Source organism: Furipterus horrens, unplaced genomic scaffold, assembly GCF_987537825.1.
Source record: "Furipterus horrens unplaced genomic scaffold, mFurHor1.1.pri manual_scaffold_4, whole genome shotgun sequence".
Lineage (NCBI taxonomy): Eukaryota > Metazoa > Chordata > Mammalia > Chiroptera > Furipteridae > Furipterus > Furipterus horrens.
In genome coordinates, this window is record NW_028327174.1 from 162,080,313 (window position 1) to 162,101,349 (window position 21,037).

Genomic DNA, 21,037 nt, shown 5'->3' on the forward strand with positions numbered 1-21,037 from the left:
GTAGACAACTTACTTTTAAGTGTTTCAGGGAAAGTAATTTCTTCTACTGTTCTTGCAAGTTTGAGAATGTTTCCAAGTAAAAAATAAAAACCAGAGGCAAACTGAGCAAAGATCAGAAACAGAAAACTTGGAAGGAACTAGGGGAGGAGTAAGGCAGAGAATGGAGTCAAAAAAGCTATTATCTGAAAGAAGAGGAGGAAAGATGAAAGAGAATCAGTCTATTTGGAAGAGAGGTGGGAGAGGAAATGAGATGCTGACATAGTTGACAAACTAAAGGTGAGCTTGGCAATGGATTTGGAGAAGTTGGCAAGTTAACAGAGAAAAGGCTTGGTGAGTGGGAGGATGAAGAAAAGAAGAGGGTGGAGAAGAGAACTAATGTTCATTGATGGTCCTCTGTATTGTCCTAGCTGGGCATTTAAATACCATTTAACTTTTACATAAACTTGTAAGATGAGAGTTTTATCCACATTTAATAAATGAATAAATGAAGGCACCAAGAAGTTAGGTAACTAGTTCAAAGTAACATAGCTGATAAGCAGAATCAGGATTTCAATTCCAGTGTCTGATTTCAGTGGCAATGGGGTAGTAAAGAAATGATCTCGTCAGGTCAGGGAAGGGAGATAATTAAATCTCCCCCAGCTCCGAGATTGGAGGGGCCTCAAATGATGGTGAGGGTTTGGAGGCTGGGATTGAAATGAGGATTTGAATAATCTGAAGAAATGTGTTGTTGAAGTCATAGGGAAATGGCCGAAAAAGCAAAGAAAGAGAAACATTGAGAAACCCCATCATTTTTAGGAGAAAGGAAGGAAGTCAAACTGGAATTGTCAGAGGGTTTAGGGGATATGGGAGGCCAGCTTCTAAAATGGCATCCATGATTCCCACCTTCTAGTATTGACACCCCGGCGTAATCCTCTCCCCTTGAGTCTGGGTTTAGTGACCTATTTCTAATCAAAAGAATACAGCAGAATTGACAGGACGACACTTCTGTGATTAGGTTACCAAAAATTGGAACTTGCATCTTGCTAGCAGACTTTGTCTTGTTGGTTTCAATAAAACAAGCTGCCATGTTGGAGAGGCCCATGAGTCAAAGAACTAGGACAGCATCCATCTAAAGGCCAACAGGAAATGAGGCCCTCCGTCTAATAACTTTTGAAAAACTGAATGTTGCCAACAGCGATGTGAATAAAGTTGAAAGCAGATTCTGTCCCAGTCGAACTTTGATGGAGTCTTGTGGGAAATGCCGAGCCACCACTGTGATTGCAGCCTGTGAGAGATCATAAAGTGGAGGACCCACCTAAGGTGCACCTGGATTTCTAATCCACAGAAACTGGAGAATAAATGTGCATTGTTTTAGACCACTAGATTTTGGGACACAGTCCATCTTCATTATTCAAGGATTGCATACTTGTAAATTCACCTGTTCACTAAAATTTATTAGTGACACCCAAATCAACACTTTTAGTCACTATGGACATGCACAGAGCAGTGAAAATTTTGAGTTGCTTGATGCACACATTCCCCAATTAGGCAGAACAAAGCAAGGTTCTGCCTTCTTGTTTCAACTCTCATGTTGTAAACATGTGTCCTTTTCCTGGTCCATTTAGTGCCATGCTTTTTGTTGTTGTTGCTGTTGCTGTTTTTTAATTTCTGTTGGTGATTTCACTGTTTAAAATCACCTCCAAGCATGGAGCTGAAGTGTTTCTAGTGTTCCTAAGCACAAGAAGGCTGTGATGTGCTTTATGGAGAAAATTCGTGGTTTAGATAAACTTCTTTCAGGCATAAGTTATATTCAGGCTATTGGCTGTGAATTCAATGTTAATAAATCAACAATATATATTCAATAAGATGTATTTGAACAGAAACACACAGAAAGCAAGGTTATGTATTGATCAGTTCATGGAAATGAGGTGACCAGGGGCTGGCAGGAACCTAACCCTGTATTTCCTTTAGGAGCAATGGTTCAATACTTGCTCATTCAACTGAACCATTGATGTTATAGGACACAACTACCTCAAATATTGAGAATTGGCTGTAAGTTGTTATGTAGCAATGCAATAGACAGCAAATATGGGGGAAACAGGATAGTTCAGTTCACAAGTCTAAGGAGGAAGAGTGTGACATGATCAAGTATCAGGGATGCAAATCTCTCACTAGGGGGAAGGTTAGAGAGGTAGTAGATAATTGTAATTAATTAGTGTCTGTTATCCAAGTACTGTTATTAAAAATCAATAATTTTGCCTGGCTAAAGAGAGTTATTTTGCATGAATGTGAGTGAAACTCTCTAGGAAAATTAGCCTCACAATGCAGTTTCTTTGCTCTGTAAAGCCCACAGCTGTGTGAGGATTGATATGTCAAAAAGCACCAGCTTCATTAAAAGCTCCATGACTACACCGGGTGATGTAACCCACAGCGGGCTTCTGGCAGCTGCAGCACATGGATGCTGCCAGCCTAAGGGGAGCTGTCATAGAGAATAGCCCCCTGGGGACCCACAGTGCCCTAACACAGCCTTTTCATAACCTATGGCTGAAAGTTCTGGCATCTATGGCTGACAGTTTAAGATACCATCATGTTATTTACTTTTAACTTCAGCACATAAAAAGGGTTTGGTTTTTTAAAAGATTTTATTTTTAGAGAGAGAGGAAGGGAGGGAGAAAGAGACAGAAAGAAACATCAATGTGTTGTTCTCTTTCATGCCCCCAACTGGGGGCCTGGCCCTCAACCCAGGCATGTGCCCTGACTGGGAATCAAACCAGTGACCACCCTTTGGTTCACAGGCTGGCACTCAATCAATCCACTGAGCCACACCAGCCAGGGCTAAAAAAGGTTTTTATTTTGTTTTTTAATTAGTCTCCCAACTTTATCTTGAATTCCCGATCCTGCCCTTAGCCCTTGCACTCACTCTAATGAGTGTGCCTAGCCCTTAAACACAAATGGGTTTTGTGCAATATGTAGTCGTGTGTGTTGTGTGTGTGCATGTGTGTGTAGAATTAGCAGTTACAAAAATGGCACTACGCTATAAATAGGGAGTTCTTACTTTTCCCACTCTACCCTATGATTTAAATGTTGCTCTATGAATGTGTAGTTTGTTGCTGCTAAGAGCTGCGAAATAAGCCATAGTGTGTATCCACCGCATCTCATCCATATTTCCTCGTAGTGCTGGACACTCAGCCTGCCTCCAACTCCCACTCCCACAGCGGCATACAGGGAGCAGAGTAAATGTCGCAGTCTACCTTGTAGCAAGTATCATGCCCTTCATTTGCCCATAATTATTTCTCTTGTCCTCCTTCCTTTCATTGGGACAATATCCACCAGGACTCATTTTTAGATCAGGAGACCATGCAATGTAGAGCCACTTCTCATTTGGTTACTCTGATTTTCTGAGAAGCAGATTGATTTATTAGTTAAAAAAAAAAAAAAAAAAAAACACAAAAAACCCACACAGGTAATTCCCAACTGATTTTACCTGGAGGATGTAAAAGTCAAACAAAAAAACAAACAAACAATTAAAAATAAAATACTACTTAATGTATTTTAATTTAAAATAAATATATGCCATGAAAAAGGCAAGGGACAGAGAAAGGAGCTGACAAAAATCAAGTAACCATGAAACATGAAGGCATTTCCAATGTGAGAAATTGCTCACCCAGAGGGTAAACACACATTTTGAAAGCTTATGTCATTGAGGCATGGCAGGCAAAAATGAAAAAAATAAAATTTGGGTATCAAGAAAGTCAAAATTTATACTGTCCTCAAGCACCAAGTGCCAAGCTAGACTGATATCCAGATAAGGTTGCGGGAAAAGCAAGGTTACAGAGAGATTCTTGCTGATTCAAAGAAAAGAAAGCTATAACTTTGGAATTGATTTTTATTTCTCAATCATACAGAGAGATTATATATATATATTTCTATATATACACATATATATAGTGTCGTTACATATTTTTATATTAATCCGCACTATTTAAGGAGAAGTTATTTATTTACCCAAACAAAGCCTAATAGATACTTTACTCTGAGCAATTCAATACATGGTAGAAAATCTTTAAATATATAAAAGATTAATTTGTGCACACATAAATGTGTCTAAGGGAGCAAACTACCGAGGCGTTGTGATTTAGATGAGCATTGCAAATATAGTACCATGAATGAAGGCTTAAAATAAGATCCTAATAACAGAGGCCTGTTATAGTGACTTCCTCACGCATCTTGGAGTACGTCTTAGAAGCTAACCCCATAAAACACTGTATGGCTTCAATAGGAACTTCAGGGTTTTCTTCCACACCCAGCTATTGCCCTCACTCCTTGACAGTATCTTCTGGGCAGAATTTTTGTTTTTTCTCTTAATCAAGGAGCTAAGCAAAGGGCAGTTGCCACTTGGGGAAAACAGTACTTTTGGCCCAACGACCCTTTGGTTCCCTTAGCTACAAGTCCACAGAAAAAGTGCAAAACAGTCCTAGAAGTCAGAACCAAAGCAAGAATGCTCAAAATGCAAGATCTAGAAGCTAGTGACATGAATGTTTACATCTGCCTAGCTATGTGCTTAGGGATTAGTTTTTCAGGATTCTTCTAAAATTCTATTTATTTGGATTGAATTTACCTGGTGGCTTTCCTCTAGCTCATGCGATTAAATTAATTTGTCTTTTTAAGATTAAAAAAAAAAAAAAGCAAATGCCTTACTATCAGAATGGTTATACAGCACAAATAAAATTGTTGATTAGGAAAGATGTTTGTAATTTCCATGTCGGAAGGTTAGCTTCAAACAGAATCCCACCTGAGTAGTCTTCCATGCGAAGGCTGGACAAGTTTAAAGAAAATGTGAATGGTGAGATTGTTGATGTCTGGCTGAATTTAACAAAAGCCCTCTATCAACAGCTCTATGTCCTCAGGCTTCACCATTAAGCTGAACACATGATTCTTCATTACTTCCTGTGGCTAGGGGGACTGTGTAATTCAGCTTCCAAAATGGGACAGGACTGAGCAACAGGAAGCATCATGAATAATTATGCCAGAGCAACACAGTACATGAGTGAACAAACCAGAATATTGTCTCACTGTACTTATGTCAACACTAAGTTCTGGGAGAGGCACATGTTGGGCTTCCAAAGGTGGAGCTGGGCTGTGAGAGAAGGTGTGCTCTAGGGTTTTTCTGTTAGACAAACCAGATGTTATGAGGGCAAACACCCAAAAGAACACAGTCCAATAAGTGACTCAGTTGAAAGGGACGGAGAGGGGAATATAGATAACTAATGACTTATGGAGGAGAGCGAGCCGGCCTGTGTGCATGAGAGCATGTCTGGAAGGTGGGTGGGAGACCAACATGAAGCAAATGAGGTCAGTGAAATGCAGTCACCTGTGCAAAGATGTCCACTTCAGAGCATTTCAAAGCTTATGATACCCAGGGTTCAGAGTATTATGGAAAGCTCTCCTGGATGCAGTTACCAGCCATTCTCCACTTCACTTCTATTTGTGCTACCTAATTAGTAATAGGTGACACTGGAGACTAAGAGTAAGGTCAGGACCTCAGAAACACTGTAAACAGCTAAAAACCTTTATAGCAGGCTTCACTGTGGGTCATGTGAACACAACCTTTTTCGGCAGCCCATGCATTTTTCTGCTAAACTTTGGTTTTTAAGAATACATTGGTTTGCAGCCTTCTGTGTGCATTCTGTTAGAGAAACAAATATTTACACACAAGTGGGGGAGGGGAGCAAAGGATGTAACGTGCTGGAGCAGGGCTCAGCACACTTTTCCATAAACTTAGTCATGTTTTGGGCTTTGTAGGCTACATGGTCCATTGCAACTACTCAACTCTGCTGTTAGAGTATGAAGGTGGCCACGGAGAGTTTATAAGTCAATTTGTGTGACTGTGTTTTAGTAAAATTTTATTTATGAACACTGAAAGTTGAATAATTTTCATGTACCATGAAATATTAAAAAGAATTTTTTTCAACCCAAAGTGTGAAAACCAATCTTAACCAGAAGGCCAGATGAAACGAGGTGGTGTGCTGCATTTGGCTGTAGTTTGCCATCCCCTCTGCTAGAGGCCCATAGATTCAAAATCACATTGGTGTTTTGAAGGGCATATGAAAATCCCAAAGGGAAATTTTGCAAATGATAGTACACACTCATATTTCATTTTAAACATGTGGTCAGATTAGAGTGTTTTAAAGCAGATTGCTTTTTATAAGGCATGTGAGAAATGAAGATAAATGAATGTTACCAAATAACTAATTTCTAAGTAAGCCACCTCACCCTCAAATCCTTGGCACTGAAAGTAAAACATCCTGAATTGAGTATATGACCTGAAGCACTGACAGATACCCAAACAAAATGTGGACAATGATCCTTAAATTTCTCAAAATAGAAGTCTTCAACATTCATTGGAGAAATGACATTTAAAAAAAAACTGATTCACTGACAACATGATGCCCAATTTGATTACTAAAATAAAATTGCTGAGACCTAGGAAGACTGGCTTTCCTTTGAGAAGTTAGGGACAATTCATTCATGGGGACAAGAACCAAATGGACACTTAGCTGATGGAGGGTCAACGTATGTCTGGCTTATGGCTGTGTTAAGCAAGTTTAGGATTTTAAAAGTGGAGTTACGTGGGGATAACTTTTCCAGGGAGAGCTGAGCCCTGTGTATGTTAAACCTACAAGGATCACCAAGGAGAAACCCAGCTAATCTATGGAAGCAAATCCACTCATAATTAATAGTGAGTTAAATTTATCTTATTTATCAATATCAGTCTAAGAGACAAAATACTGCTGCACCAAGGGTTAATAAAATATGGAAATGGAGGGTCCTACTTTCTTGCTAAGGTTCAACTAAAATCTTTGAGGCACATAATTGGCAAAATAGGAAAATACACACGATTTCATAAAACATGTTTAGAGTAAACAAATTCCCTTACTGTTTTTCCCCTTAGAAATTTAGAATGGCACCAGGTAGTACAAAGTGGAAAAAAATACCACAGCCCTGTCTCTTCCAGGTAGATATATTTCAATAGAACCACGAAGCAGAAAAGCATCCTCTTCTTCCAGCCATGGCCAACTAGGGCTTTTCTTTCAGTTTCAGGTCAATACTTGAAAAAAAAAAAAAAAAAGGAAGAAAAAAAAGTGAGAAATAGAATAAGAAACATTCAGTAGTGACTGGGGGTGGTAAGTGTTTGCTTATTTCCTCTCAAAGGACTTAATGAAAACAAATCATGCAAGTTTCTTATACCAGAAAAATTTGGTAAAACACACCCTCTCTTTGTTGGCAAGGCTTCCTCTAAAATACAGAATCTCTTTATTTTTACAAGACTGTTTCTGGAAGCATTTTACACCTTCTGAAATTATCTAAGGAGGCAAAAGGCTCATGTAAAGCCTTGTTCTTTAAGATTACTTTAAAGAATGTTACTGCATTTTGGAAATAAAGGATCTACCAATTTTTAGTAAATGACCCTTCCTTGTCGGGTGAACAAATGATCTGCCTGAAATAAGTAATGTCTGATTAGTGCTAAATAGTAAGAAAGTATAAACAATGAAGCAACAATGGTAAAAAAAACAAACCAAACCAAACCAAAAACCCAACATTTTCTATTGCCAAAGGATTTGCCTGAAAGGATTTAGCCTACTTTAATGAGATGAATTCTTATAATCTAAGAAGAGCTGTTTTGAAGAATGTCTAGTGGGTTCCCAAATATCTAGGGAATAAGTCAAAAATGTCCTTGGGCCACTTGTGTCTCTCTTTTGCCTTTCAGTGAACATATCATGACTTCCTATTATCTACCAGAGAAGAGAACTACATTCAGTGAACACTCAGAGAAGGAATTTCAGCCACAAAAAAAAAAAAAAAGAAAAAAGAAAAAAAGTGCATTCATTGAAAAGGGCAATTGGGAAGTATCTGCAGATTTCCCTTAGATCTTCTTTCCAGAGGCAGAGTGCAAAAGTTACTCTCCTCATGGAACATGCAGTTGCTGAGCAGTGCTCATTATATAATAGTAGCTTTGCAAAGAAAGCCATTGCTAACCCACGCTGCTTGCTTGTCCAGTTTACGGTAGTAAAATATCTTTCCATGGAAATACCCTCAGCAATTCCACCACTTATTAGATCTGGGGCCTTGGCCAAGTTACCTACCTTCTCTAAGTTTTCATTTCTGTATCTGTAAAATAGAACCATCATATGTCTCTCATAGCTTGCTAAGGATTAGGTCTAAAGTGTTTTCAATTATATATAGTGAACACATAGTGAATGTCTATCGGTAATAGTACTACTAGGAGAGAAGGAGTAATGGTAACTCGGTGTCTTTGAAATAGGAAAATCATCTGTTGTCTTAATTACTCATAATAATCTTGTCTCCTTTGGGAGTTTTCAGACCCAGATATGTTAACTGCCAGGAGAGGACAGGTCACCATGGATATTAATCTTTTTTTATGCCCTCCAGGATCTGACTTGTTTTCTTATCTACAGAGTTTTACCACGGAGGCGTCCTCTTTTTATCCACTATAATCCCTACATCTTTTTCTAGCAGTCTTTTATAAAACAGCGTTCTAGTTTTTGCTTCTCAATGATATTTCCCAGCTGCAGTTATTCCCAGAAGTCTGCAGTGAGTTTGATTTGATAATTGGAATTTTATTCTTTCTTACAGTGATGGTTCCGCTTCTCTCACAGACCAGAAGAATATGTACTAAACCAAAATTTGGGGCACACGGTCTAAAAAGTGTAAATGTGGGTCAGAATATCTGAAGTCATCTTAGAAAGTTTAAAGTGAGCTTTGTTTCAACATCTAGACACCTGATAAAAATCAGAAAGGAGAAAAAACATGCTGTGTTGCCTCTTTTCAAACACCTCATTTTTCATACTGACTTTCTTGTAAACCTTCTAGGGTTTAATTTATCCTTTCAGCTTTGGGTAAACAAAAGTCTGAAACATTGAAACCAGTTTCCCCAATTTATAAAAGAAGCAAGAGACAGTCAAAAGCAAATGATTTTTAAGTAAATACAGGAAACCACACTGAAGGTTAATTTTTGAGACAACAGTTTCTTGTGGAGCTAATGAAGCTACCAACAATGCTACTAATTTAAGTCTCCCCAAAGAGAACCACATCCCCGGACCATATTGTTTTGTTTTGTATTAAAAACATAAAAAGGCATGTTGCATGTTTTAGGACACGTCTGAATAAATTAAACCCAAACCTAAAAGCGAGGGAGGCAAGTACAGAGGGTTACTTGAGAAATGCTATGCTTTTTAGAGAGAAAAAGAAAAAGGCCTTTTAATCAGAATTGAAATATGAAAAGAGTATTCCTCACCTTTGGCAAGTGGGCTTAGTATAACCAACTTTCCAGTGAGATTAGCAACCTTCTGACAATTTTACTATAGCCCATTTTTGCTTCAAACATGTTAAATGAGGTTCCTTACAACGTGTTTGAAAATATTGTTTAATAATGAATAAAAACCTTGTTTCAGGTAGGAAGAGGGGGAAGATAGGCATTGCCTTCCCTTCTCTCTCTGAGGAAAAGGAGAGGCCACTGCAGAATCAGGACATAGTTCATTTTATTCGTGGCCTGACTGAGCTTCTTGGAAGAGCCTTTGCCCAATTTGCAGTTTATCTGTTCAATACAAGAAGGTGTAAAATGCTTCCACAGAATAACCAGAAGAAGGAAAATGAAGCCCCTTATCCTAATACTGAAGAAAGCCAGAAATCCAGGGCTGGAAGTCAGTAGAAAAAATTCATAGCCACTCCTGCCCCTCATCCTGGATCTCATCATCTGCACCGGGATCATGTGCCTGGTAAGGGCTTGGGCAAGAAAGGGCTGAAGAAAAGGGAAGCACGGAGAACGTTCTGAGAAGCGGGAAGTAACATCAACAATTTGCAGGATCCATTCAACACCGTGTCCCTCCCGCCCCCCCCACCATGCCCAGCCCTGGAATGAACCCAAATAAGAAGCAGTGCTCTGCTTTCTCCTCAACCCCAAAAGGCCTATATACAAATAAGGAACAAAACAGAACAAGGTAGACAAAGGAGTGGGTAAGCCCGCAGATGTAGCAGCCACAGGCCAGAAGTGATATTCTGTCCACGCAGCTCATTAGCTGTGGGCACAGGACTCTGTTGCAGGGGGTGCTGTTTTGCTCAGAAAGGAAAGATTTGCAAAAAGGATGATGGTGGACTAAGGGACTGAGATTTTTGCTTTGCAGAATTACTGCGTGTAATTTGCTTGAAGCATCTGTCTTCATCTTAAAGAGATGGGACAAGTGACACCTTCAGAAATATAGTTGTATGATTTCAAAGGTCCCCTGACAACCTTTGTTCTTTGTGTACTTTTCAGTTGGGACATTTTCTCTGGAGTTTTGTGCATAAACTTCTTTAAACTATTAAGGTCACCATGGCAACTGCAGAGATATTGTATTGCACTGTGATTTTCCAACTTCCCTTGTGACCTCAAGGGAAAGGGGGGCTAAAGAGCACAAAATGTGACAATAGCTGACACATTTAAATCTGATATTTGTACCTCCTTCTGGATTCCTGGGAAGAAGGGCATGTTAAATTCTCTACAACTCAAACCGGGTTAGGAGCCCCTAACTGGGGGTCTGGGTTTCCTCTGAGCACGCTGGGACAACAGTTCATTCCCTGAAACTGACTTGGCCAATAATGAACTCTTAAGTGCCTAATTTTGTCTTCTCTAGTCTTTGGTTAGCTCAGAGGTTGCACAGCCATCCCAGCATTCAGCCCAGCTCCCTCTGCTTTTAGAGCTGCACTCACTGGAACCGCACTACGGATTCCTACCCCAGCTCTGGGCCGTTTGTACAACTATGAGACGCTGGGCTGCTCAGATAACCCCTCTATGCTGCTCTTTGCTTCCACATGAAGTGCACCCCAGAGGCTTATTCTGAGAGTAAAAACCAGAGCGCACGTGTGAAGCTTTTTACAGAACTTGACCCATGGTAAGAACTCAGTCTGTGTTTGATTTCTGTCTCTCACAGGAAGGGACTAGATGGACTAGACCTTTCCTTCAGCCCCATCCAGACGCAACTGCTTTTGGAATTTTCAAAACAAAAAGATTTTCTCTCCCATCCATAAAGTTCAAGTGGAAGTCCCAACATTCACTAATTAAAATAGACGATGTTAATTCAGGAAGCAGACTTGCATTTCTCTTGCCGAAGTGCTCTTGTATCGGGCTCTAAAATAATTGTCTCCTAATATTTGGCTTGGAAAAATAGAACGCCAAGTATAAACATAGTCGTCTGTAAGGAATTCAATGGTGATAAATGAGACAGTGTTAGGCTGGCACAGTTCGTGTTAAGTTTCTGATTTCAAGAACAGAGAACATGAAAGCTGAACATCTGAACGAGGTTTACCCAGTCCTCAATGCATCTGTTTCTTTCAGAGCCCAGCCATGCAATACTGCAGGTAACCACAAAGCTGTTATTGATGGTGAATTCTTACTCCTTCTCCGTAGAAGACAGTTCTGGATCATTGTAAAGGCAGCTAGTTCTGAGTGCATGGAAAAAACAGGAAGCGGTAAACATTTTCTCCACTGTCGCCCCTTTGCAAGCACAACAGACTTGGACATTTTAATGCTTAATGTTGTCTCATCGCTAATATTGAACACATCTACACCTGAATTGATGATGAGAGTAAGCTGCGATCTTTTACCATCCGTTTTGAAATGTAGTAATTGCCCATCATTGAGAAACAAAAAAGGAAGATCAAAAACACCAAACACCTCCAGTGGGCTCTTCTGTCCTTGTCATAGTTTGGTGTTTTCAATCTATCTTTTTCCAGAAACATATTGCAAATTTTTATTTATAACTCAAATAGTATAATATTTTACATACAAAGAACAGCCTAATTTTATTTATGTATAAGCAGTTATCTTTCACTTTCACAAGAATGAGGATTTTCCAAGAAACAAAAAGGAAAAATGCCAACGTCGGCTTTCCTTGTTGCTGTTGTTACAGAAAAATAACAGGACACTTACTACCACAGAGGCCAAGCCGTGTTCGGGTAATACAATACAGATGAAACCTAACAATAATCAGAACTGAATGTGTCCAAAAAGAAAAATGTAAGCATACAAAATCATGAAATTAAAGTTGTGTTATGGTGTGTGAATGTGTCTATGCTTTCTTTGGTGTAATATAGACTGCTTTTGATAGTCCATGTTGGTGAGATTCCTCTGTAAGCAAATTTCAGACTTGCTTTCTCTTAATGTCTGATTAATACTTTTACTTTTTCTCCTCTGTTAAATTTTTTTTTTAATTTACTTATTTGTTTGTTTATTTTTAGAGAGAGGGGGAAAGGAGAAAGAAAGGGAGAGAAACATCACTGTGTGGTTGCCTTTCACTCATGCCCCCAACTGGGGATCTGACGTGCAACCTAGTCATGTGCCCTGACTGGAAGATCGAACCAGCGACACTTGGCTTGCAGGCCGATGCTCAATCCACTGAGCCATAGCAGTCAGGGTCCTTTGTTAAATTTTTTTTTTTTTTTAAACAGAAATGATTATATTTCAATATACAAGTTCTTACAACCAAAAATAAAACAGCACAGTAAAATAACAAAAACATGGTATTTCATTTGTAATGCATGAGAAATGGTTAACATTTTAGTCATATGAGCTCTTAAGAAACCAGTTAAAAAAATACTAATAATCCAAGGAACTGGAAGAAAAGAAAATGAAATAATACAAATGGCAATTAAGAATTAAAAATGACTTGAGCTGAACAATGACGGGAAGAATAATATCTCTATATTATCACACTGTTAAAAATTAAAATGCTTTGTTAAATTTTTTATTGTTGACAAGCAAACACTAGTTAAAGGGATCCTTTTTACATGTGAGAGTTCCTTTTGTAATGTGACTAATTTCATAAGCATATATATGTATATATATTTGCACATGAGGTATAGTTATTAATGTTAGTTTTTTTTTTTTTTTTTTTTTTAAATGGCAGAAGACTATCTCTCCCTGAGAAGAGCAGAAAGCTTTACCCCCACTCTTCTCTCTGTGGGTCTGGTATTTTAATGGAGTATATTTAGCAACCCTAGTGAACAAGGTCAGGCTAGTGTTGACAGTGTGCTAGGAAAACCTAGCAAAGCTGGACTGGAATCAAGAAAGAGCAATCTTCCAAACCTAGATTTGCTGGTTTTTAACTTTGCATACTCCTTCCAAAGCAAACAGCAACTTGCCATGTATTGAATGCTGTCACTACGAAGGCAGTAGAGGAGTTCATCACCATTTTCAACATAAGAATGGCTCCCTATGTGCAATTTAACCTTCAAAAGTATTTTCATTTCTGTACAGATCTAAAGTTTTAAAGAAAAAAATAAGACAGGCTGAGGAAATCACCTTCTGAAAGTCAGTTAGAGTTGGTGGCAGTGTGTGCATGAGGGGAGACAGTGAATGTTTGGAAGCACCAGTGGGAATAGAGCAAAACAATAGACAGGCAGGTTTTGTTTCCTGGCAGGGGAACCAGCCTGGAACTTTCTAATAAAGGTCATGGAGAAAGTCAGGGTGCATCTCTATGTTAATAGAAAGAATCTGGATTATCTGGAATCCACAATCTAACCACAGACCTATAGGGATCGTATTTTCTGAATGCCAGCTCATCATATAGTTTGTCTAAGGATCTGCAGCCACTTAAGAGGCTGAAAGATGTAGTTAGTATGCTGAAATGATAGGATACAGAGGCATTTCCCTCATCCGTGTGGTCAACAGAGTAAAATTCTTTCTCCTTACATGTTCTCAAATGTGCCAGTATGCTTCAATTCCTCATACAGGTAATGTCACCTTCTAAAGAAGGAGGGTCGATTGGAGAATTCAGACGGGTGGCTTAGCAACTACAACATCCAGAGTCAGAGCATAGAGCCCCTAAGACAAATCTATTTTTATTCAGCCAATTATTTTAAGGAGGCAGTTCTCAAAGCATGGTCCTGTGGCCAGCAGCACCTGCATCAGTGGGAGCTTCTTAGCAGTACAAATTCTCGGGCCTGCTAAATCAGAAACTCTGTAGGGGAGGCCCAGGATACTGTGTTTTAACAAGTGCTCCAGGTTATTCTGATGCACAGTGAAATTTGAGAACCACTGCTCCACAGCGACAATCTCAATCTTATGCACATTTGTCAATTTATGTAGCACACATTTTCTGAGCATCTACTATGCACTGGGCATGAGCTCGGTGCTTCTTTTAGGGAAGAGATCAAGACTTCTCGGTACCATCTGAGACCATTTAGAAACCTGGGGGAAGGGGATGTGGGAGTAGGAAAGAGAACAAAATAAAGGATTTGAGAGAAAAAAAGAGAAGGCTATGCAACTAAACCCAATAGGATAACTGTTCTCTGTGGTAGCTATGTTGAAGGGAAAGAAAGTCTGCTGAAGGAGGCAAGACTGTATGGTACTTACCACCATTACAAAAACATGGCAATAAGACTTTCTAATGGGTGTGGCTGGAAAATTATTGATGTCACCTCCCCTCTTTTTTTTTGTCTTGAAAACAACTTCCTAATTTTATAAATATGTTATCCTTAAAAAGAAAGAATCTCAGAGAGAAACTTGTTGTTGCTTCTCTCTCTGGGGAATCTCATCACAGAATTCAGTTTGAGTACAGGTGAATGCTAAATGGTCCATGACACCAACATTCAGTTCCTTGATTCCTAATACCTTCCTTCCACAACTTGTTTTTAACAGTTGAGTTAGAGGCTAAAAAGGTTTTGTTAGAGTAACAATTTATGCCGTTTTAAGTATTGCTAGTCTAACTGGGTGTCAGTTATCTTCAAAGAAAACTAGAGGATAGGAATTTTGTAACAGTAAACTACCCTAATGGTAAACTTTCTAGAGCAAAAACTTTTCCTTGAATTTTTAATCCTAAAGATCCACACTACAGGAAAATCTACAGACTACCTGCAATAAAAACGGGCCATGGGAGGGGGAGGGATCTAAATGGATTGTTTTCATGAGGAGCTGGCATTTTACCTCTGCAGAAAAACTTCACTAATTAAGATCCTATTTTTTTCAGAATTTGTAGCTGTCTGCACATTGTCCAGACGTTCTGCGTTTCCAATATCCATTAAAACGGGAACTGGTTATAAAAATTAACAGTGTAAGCAACATTTGAAATGGAGAAAAAGCTCAACGCAGCAAACATTTCAAATAGCACTTGTCTCCATTGAATATGTATTGTCAGAAAAATTATTTGTTACTTGGAAATTAAAAAAGGAAAATACTGGATCTTCTTTCAAAGCAGTGCTGAGTTGACTCTCAACTGATGGGCTATTTTACAACTCTGTAGGGCAAGAGGTTAACTTTTAGATTTTCGTTGGGCAGAGGTGCAAATAATTTTTGGCCATCACATAAGATAACCCTGAGGTTGTTTATTGCCCTGCTGAACAGTAATCAGCTTTGTATCCAAGCCAGCAATCTTATCCTAACATTCCTTTATAATTTCCAATTGATATTTAGCTTCCCAAATGCTCTTTCAACTGTTTTAATACCTTATTGGTTCCTTCATTAAGTAATTAATGAATAAAACCACTGGTGTATTAAAGTTATGATTTTGCCTTTTTGAAAATTATATTATAACAATAGTGAGCGATGATATTTTTCCCTATTTATCCAAATAGCTCAAAAGCAGTTAGTTAAGCAATATTTCCAAAGTCACTAAATAAGGTGTTTAAAAATATATGGGGAAGTCATTAAATTGGTTCTATAAAAATATTCCAAATTTCCACTTGCCATAGTTTCTTTCTACTAGTGAGGTTTTGATGCCTCAACATAACACCCAGATGATCATTATACTGTATGTGTTATATACATATACTATGTGTGTACCTGTGATGTGTTCTTTTGCTGTGGTGTGTAAAACTGCATGTACATTTAAAAAAAAATTAAACATTAACAAATGCATTCTTCAAGATAACCAAGATCATGGGGGAAATAGACTGTAGTACAAATAACTGAAATTGCATTTATTAGGAAAAAAGGGAACTTTAAAGTGCAGCATTATTATCAGGATGCGAAAATACAACAGGCATGCAGGCTTTCCCAACTCATTCCTGAGGTGCAAACCAACATCATACCAGCTGCAGAATGAAAACAAAATCTTACTTAGCTGCTTCTGATGCTTCCCTTAGTTCTTCATCCAGTCTGCATGAGCAAAAATTATCAGTGTAGAAAACAAAAAACAAAAAAAAAGCAAGCAGAGCGTGAGACAGTCACCCAGCAAAGCAGAGCCAAACGTAAGTAGAATGTATGCGCTTTTAACAACCGTCCTCTGGAGCACTGAGTGACACTCCTTCAATTAAATATGGCGTTATTTCCTCCTATTCAGTGCTGATGTATATTTACTTTGCAAATTCCTTCATAAAGGTGAATATAAAAGTTGCGAGGAAATTAGAAACATGCCAGTTGAATACAGCTGAAAACATCCACATCAGTCTGCTGGGAACAGGGAAAGTTAGCTTACAGCCTGGGCCATGTCAGGGATGTATCTGGTTTAGTAGTTTCAGCTGCAACTCAGGCTGACCTCAACAGCTTTACACACAAGACAAAGATAGGAACGGTGTACACAGGGGCTGATACAACGACTTCCTACTCTGGCAGCATGTTGAGGTCACCCACGAGTAAGACACTGGTGCACACACACAGAGGGGCCAGCGTGAACTGTAGATCAGGAGATTTTACCTCACACTTCTCTTATAAGATCTCTCTTCATCGTACCTTATGAGATAAAAAACGGATGCAATGAGGGAAATGAGCCAACAGATGAAAAACATGACAGGCAAATATTTTAAAGAATAGTCAAACATGAGAGAAAAAGCCTACCCAAATAATCATCAAGTTGCCTTTTGGGAGAAATCTTATTTTTACTAAATATAATCAATGATTTAGAATATGTAATTAAATACAGCCAATCCTCATTATTTGCAAATTCTGTGTGCAAATTCCCTGCCTGCTAAACTTTGTTTGTAACCCCCAAATCAATACCTGTGGCATGTTCCTGTTCACTTGAGGACAATCATAGAGTGGCAAAAAAATTTGAGTCACCTGACTATTGCACTTTCCCAGCTGACATGGAACAGGCAAGGTCTGCCTTCTGGTTTTAGCTCTCATGCTATAAACAAGTATATTAAGTGCCATGTTTTGTGGGTGTTTTTGCTTTGCGTTGGTATTTTGCCACTTAAAATGCCCCCCAAACATAGTGATAAAATGCTGTACAGTGATCCTAAGCACAAGAAGGCTGTGACGTACCTTAGGGAGAATATGTTTGTTAGATACTCTTTGCTTAGGAATGATTTATATGTTGTTGGCCATGAGTTCAATAATAATGAGTTAATATATATCAAATAAGTTATTTTTAAACAGAAACACATAAAAGAAGGTTATATGTTAACTGGTTGACGAAAATGTTGTGACCAGAGGCTTGAAGAAACCTAACCTTGTATTTCCTTAGGAACAGCAGTTTAGTATTTGCTATTTGGTGTTCTAGAACATCACTGAAACAAAGAACAAGAATTGACTATAATCATTGATTATACATCCAATTCCAGATTGGGCAACTTTTTCTTTCATTTAAGCCCTTTGATGACAGGCTCCATCCCAGCGGAATCCTGGTGTCAGGACTGGCTGAGATCAGATCCTCTGAATGTCATGCAGTACTAGGAAAGAGCTATGGCTTGTATCAGTTTGAAAACGGCATAACATGAAAATGATGGCCAGTAACACAAATGGCAGAAAGGACAACCAGAGATGGATTACAGAAGATAGGAGACAACGTGGATACATGAAGAGGACGTGCATGGTTGTAACTTTCTTCCTCCAGAAGGAAATCTTTCCAAATGAACCATTCCTCCTGAAGTAACTTTTTAACGGAGCCCTTGAAAACTGGTGTGTAGGTGAGTAAAAAGTGCCCTGAGCATGTTCAGTTTTTCCATTCAACTTTCCTATATGATAGTGAGTCTCTACAAATGACATGATTATAATAAATAGCATTCTGGATCACCACCTTTGTGCCAGGAGGCTTTCTAATACTTTTTGTACTTTGTTTACATTCAGTCCTCAGGACCATTCCATGAACCGTGCCTTGCTTCTCCGGTATACTGAGGCTGAAGCGGGGACTCGGAGAGTTTTACTAAGTGGCCTGAAGTTCCAGAGACATTGAGAGGCAGGCAGGAAGGTTCCTATCTAATGCTAAGCTTCCAAAGCCCATTCTCTTATCTTCCAACAGCCACACCATGGAAGTATTACCACATTTAGCGAGAGCACGGGTTTTCAACCTTATTCATAACATGGCAAACATAAACTAATTACTACAATTCTGCAGCACACCAATAAATACATAGTTTTGCTGATCTGACAAAAAGTAAGTAGAATTTTGATTCATTCACACAGGACAGCTATTGTTGTGTTGACGGTTGTCTTTTTTTTTTTTTTGGACAATCTAAGGGAAAAGAGGTCAGTGCCCCTAAGTAGGTATTTCACGTTTTAAAAATACTTGTGGCACACCTGTTGAAAATCACTGACCTAGAGTATGGACAATGCTTATTTCCACTTGAAGAGTGAATGTCCTTGTCATCTTTTGCAAATAGAGGCCGTATTACAGGAAGTGGGTGCTCTAGTTTTTCTTTTTTTTTTTTTTCTCTAAGAGTAGGAGTCAATTTTTGAGACGGGGTGCACCTTTTCAAAGAGCAGACCAGAGCTTTGAGGTGCACTGGTTGTGGGAACCCTAAGAAGCTGAAGAGAATTCCAGCCATTGCTAGGGCCTTATGAACACTCTGCCTGACTCAGCTGAGCCAACTGGCCTCTCCAAGTTCCATCAGTATCCTGGGCTTGTGTCTGATACTGGGACGTAGGGAAATCAAATGCATCTACTCCTGAGCTTTGACTTTAGATGGGTACATTAAAGGAGGAGAAGGAAGCTACTAGAAGAGGGTATGGGGATATGAGTGCCAGGCTGATCAGACTGAATTCTAGTTCCATCTTTCCTTGTTCCTACTTATCCTTTGCATTAGCAATTTCTCTTTATTAAGTTATCTTCCTATATCTGTAAATGATATAAAGAGAGCACTTGCATGCCCCACACAGCATAAATAAACACCAAATAAATAGTCCTTTCCTTCCAGTTTCTGTGCCTTTTTTTAAAAAGTGAGGACTCTTTTTTTCTTTCCCTCTGGGCATGCCCAGATTAGAAGGTCCAATTTCTTATCCATCTTCTGGAGGAAGATGGGGCATCCTTTTCTGTTTTCCTTGAGCTAATGGTAGCCTTTCTATCAATTCTATTCAAATAAAAAACTAGTGAATTAGGTACAGTGAAAGAAAAACATGATCCACAGAAAGCAATGGTTCCTTGCAACAATGACACAAATAGGAAAATTCATTCTCCTGTGTCCTCTTTTTAAGTCCCAGCTCCAAGTGGCCATTTATTTTTGTAGCATAATCCTGCCATGTTCAACATCAATGCTGGGGCATTACCCTGTGCTGAGTAAGGGAAGGTTCCTTACTGCGCCACTTACCACTCAGCCTTATTTTTCACCTGAAGGGAACTTTGAAGAAAAAGGATTCAGAAGAAAATAGAGAAGGAGTCCTAGTGTAATTTTTTCTCTTTTTCTAGGGTCATGGAGACAAATAACATTATATAAGGCAATAAAGAAATCCAAGTTATGCTTACAGCTTATTGTGTCTGTGTGGAGCAGGAGACACAAGTAACAGATGTACTGATTAATGTTAAATTTATGCTTTCTCCAAAATGGTACTAAAATTTAAAGTGAAAATGATCAATAATCAATCATTCCAAGAGAAGATTATGTGAAAGAGGATCTAAAAGAACAGAACAGTGATCTTGGATTCTAAGAAAAATATATAGAAATTTGGAAAATATTTCATATTTGTTTTAAACATAAGCTAATGCCATTTCCCCACTATTTAGGAAGTGAATTGTTTTCCAGGCTCCTCTTCCAAACATGGAATATTTCGTACCAAATCTTCAGAACCATCAGGACTTACTTGATGATGCTCTCTGGAATCTGGATGGAATCCATTGGGATCAGCCCACTGAGTTCCGATAAGCTGCTGACATATTTAATTTTACTGCTGAATTTTGAACTAAAAAAAGAGAAGAAAAGAAAAGAAAATACATGATTAGTTGCTTTTTAATCCCTTCTAAGGCCACTGCCTATTCTTGAAAATCCTCATTATATTGTATTTAACACCTTGCCCCAGCACTCATACTGAGAAGAAAGGTTATATTATTTGAGTAGTTACTATGTGCCAGAGACTGTTTTAAGTGGTTTATATAAATTAACTAATTTCTTAGTATAGTCTAGTGTGGTAGGTACTAGTATTATTTTCTTTTTAAAAATTAGGAAACTGAGACACAGGGGGTTAAGTATTCACCATCAGTTAAGTGGCAAAGCCTGAATTTAAACCTGTGCAGTTTGACTGCAGAGGCTGCGCTCTTGACCACGCATCACATGACCTCTCATGGTTCCTGCCACTTTGCATTATCACTGGTTTATGGTTTGCTTTTGTTTGCTTGCTTATTTATTTTTTAACAAACAAAAATCATATTAGTTCTTTTGGAATCTACCAATTTAATATATTTTAAAAGTATATTAAGTATATTAAAACGAATTTTCCTCTTTTTCTTTTTTTAGTTTTATTTTAATATTTTAAAAACTTTTTGGGTAAAGTTTTAGTCTGAGAAGTCATTCCAGATGAACCAAAATTCAAAAACTGTTCCAGTGATTGGATTTGGATTACAAACCACTTCCATCTAAATGTTACCATTTTAGATGTGTTAAATGCATAGGATATAACTTGGAAGGAGACCACTGAAACGCATAAAGAAATGTGCTTTCAGCCCTGGCTGGTGTGGCTCAGTGGATTGAGCACCAGCCTGAGAACCAAAAGGTCACCGGTTCAATTCCCAGGCAGGGCACATGCCTGGGTTGTGGGCCTGGTCCCTCTCTTTCTTCCTCCCTTCCTCTCTCTCCAAAAAATAATAAACTCTTAAAAAAAAAAAAAAAAAAGAGAAAGAAAGAAATGTACCTCTGAGGA

General features: G+C 38.6%; 1 protein-coding gene across 1 annotated transcript in view; it reads right to left on the reverse strand.

The window, feature by feature from the left end:
* Positions 1–3,930: 3,930 nt before the first annotated feature.
* The window catches only part of PRUNE2 (prune homolog 2 with BCH domain), a 260,827-nt gene continuing 243,720 nt past the window's right edge, over positions 3,931–21,037 (reverse strand). The window contains exons 17-21 of the mRNA XM_090274188.1: positions 19,985–20,083; positions 16,667–16,702; positions 16,091–16,129; positions 11,431–11,478; positions 3,931–7,087 (exon numbers count right to left, since the gene is read on the reverse strand). Of these exons, the coding sequence (XP_090130314.1) occupies positions 7,057–7,087; positions 11,431–11,478; positions 16,091–16,129; positions 16,667–16,702; positions 19,985–20,083 (253 nt within the window). The 3' untranslated portion in view covers positions 3,931–7,056. The remainder of the gene's footprint in view (positions 7,088–11,430; positions 11,479–16,090; positions 16,130–16,666; positions 16,703–19,984; positions 20,084–21,037) is intronic.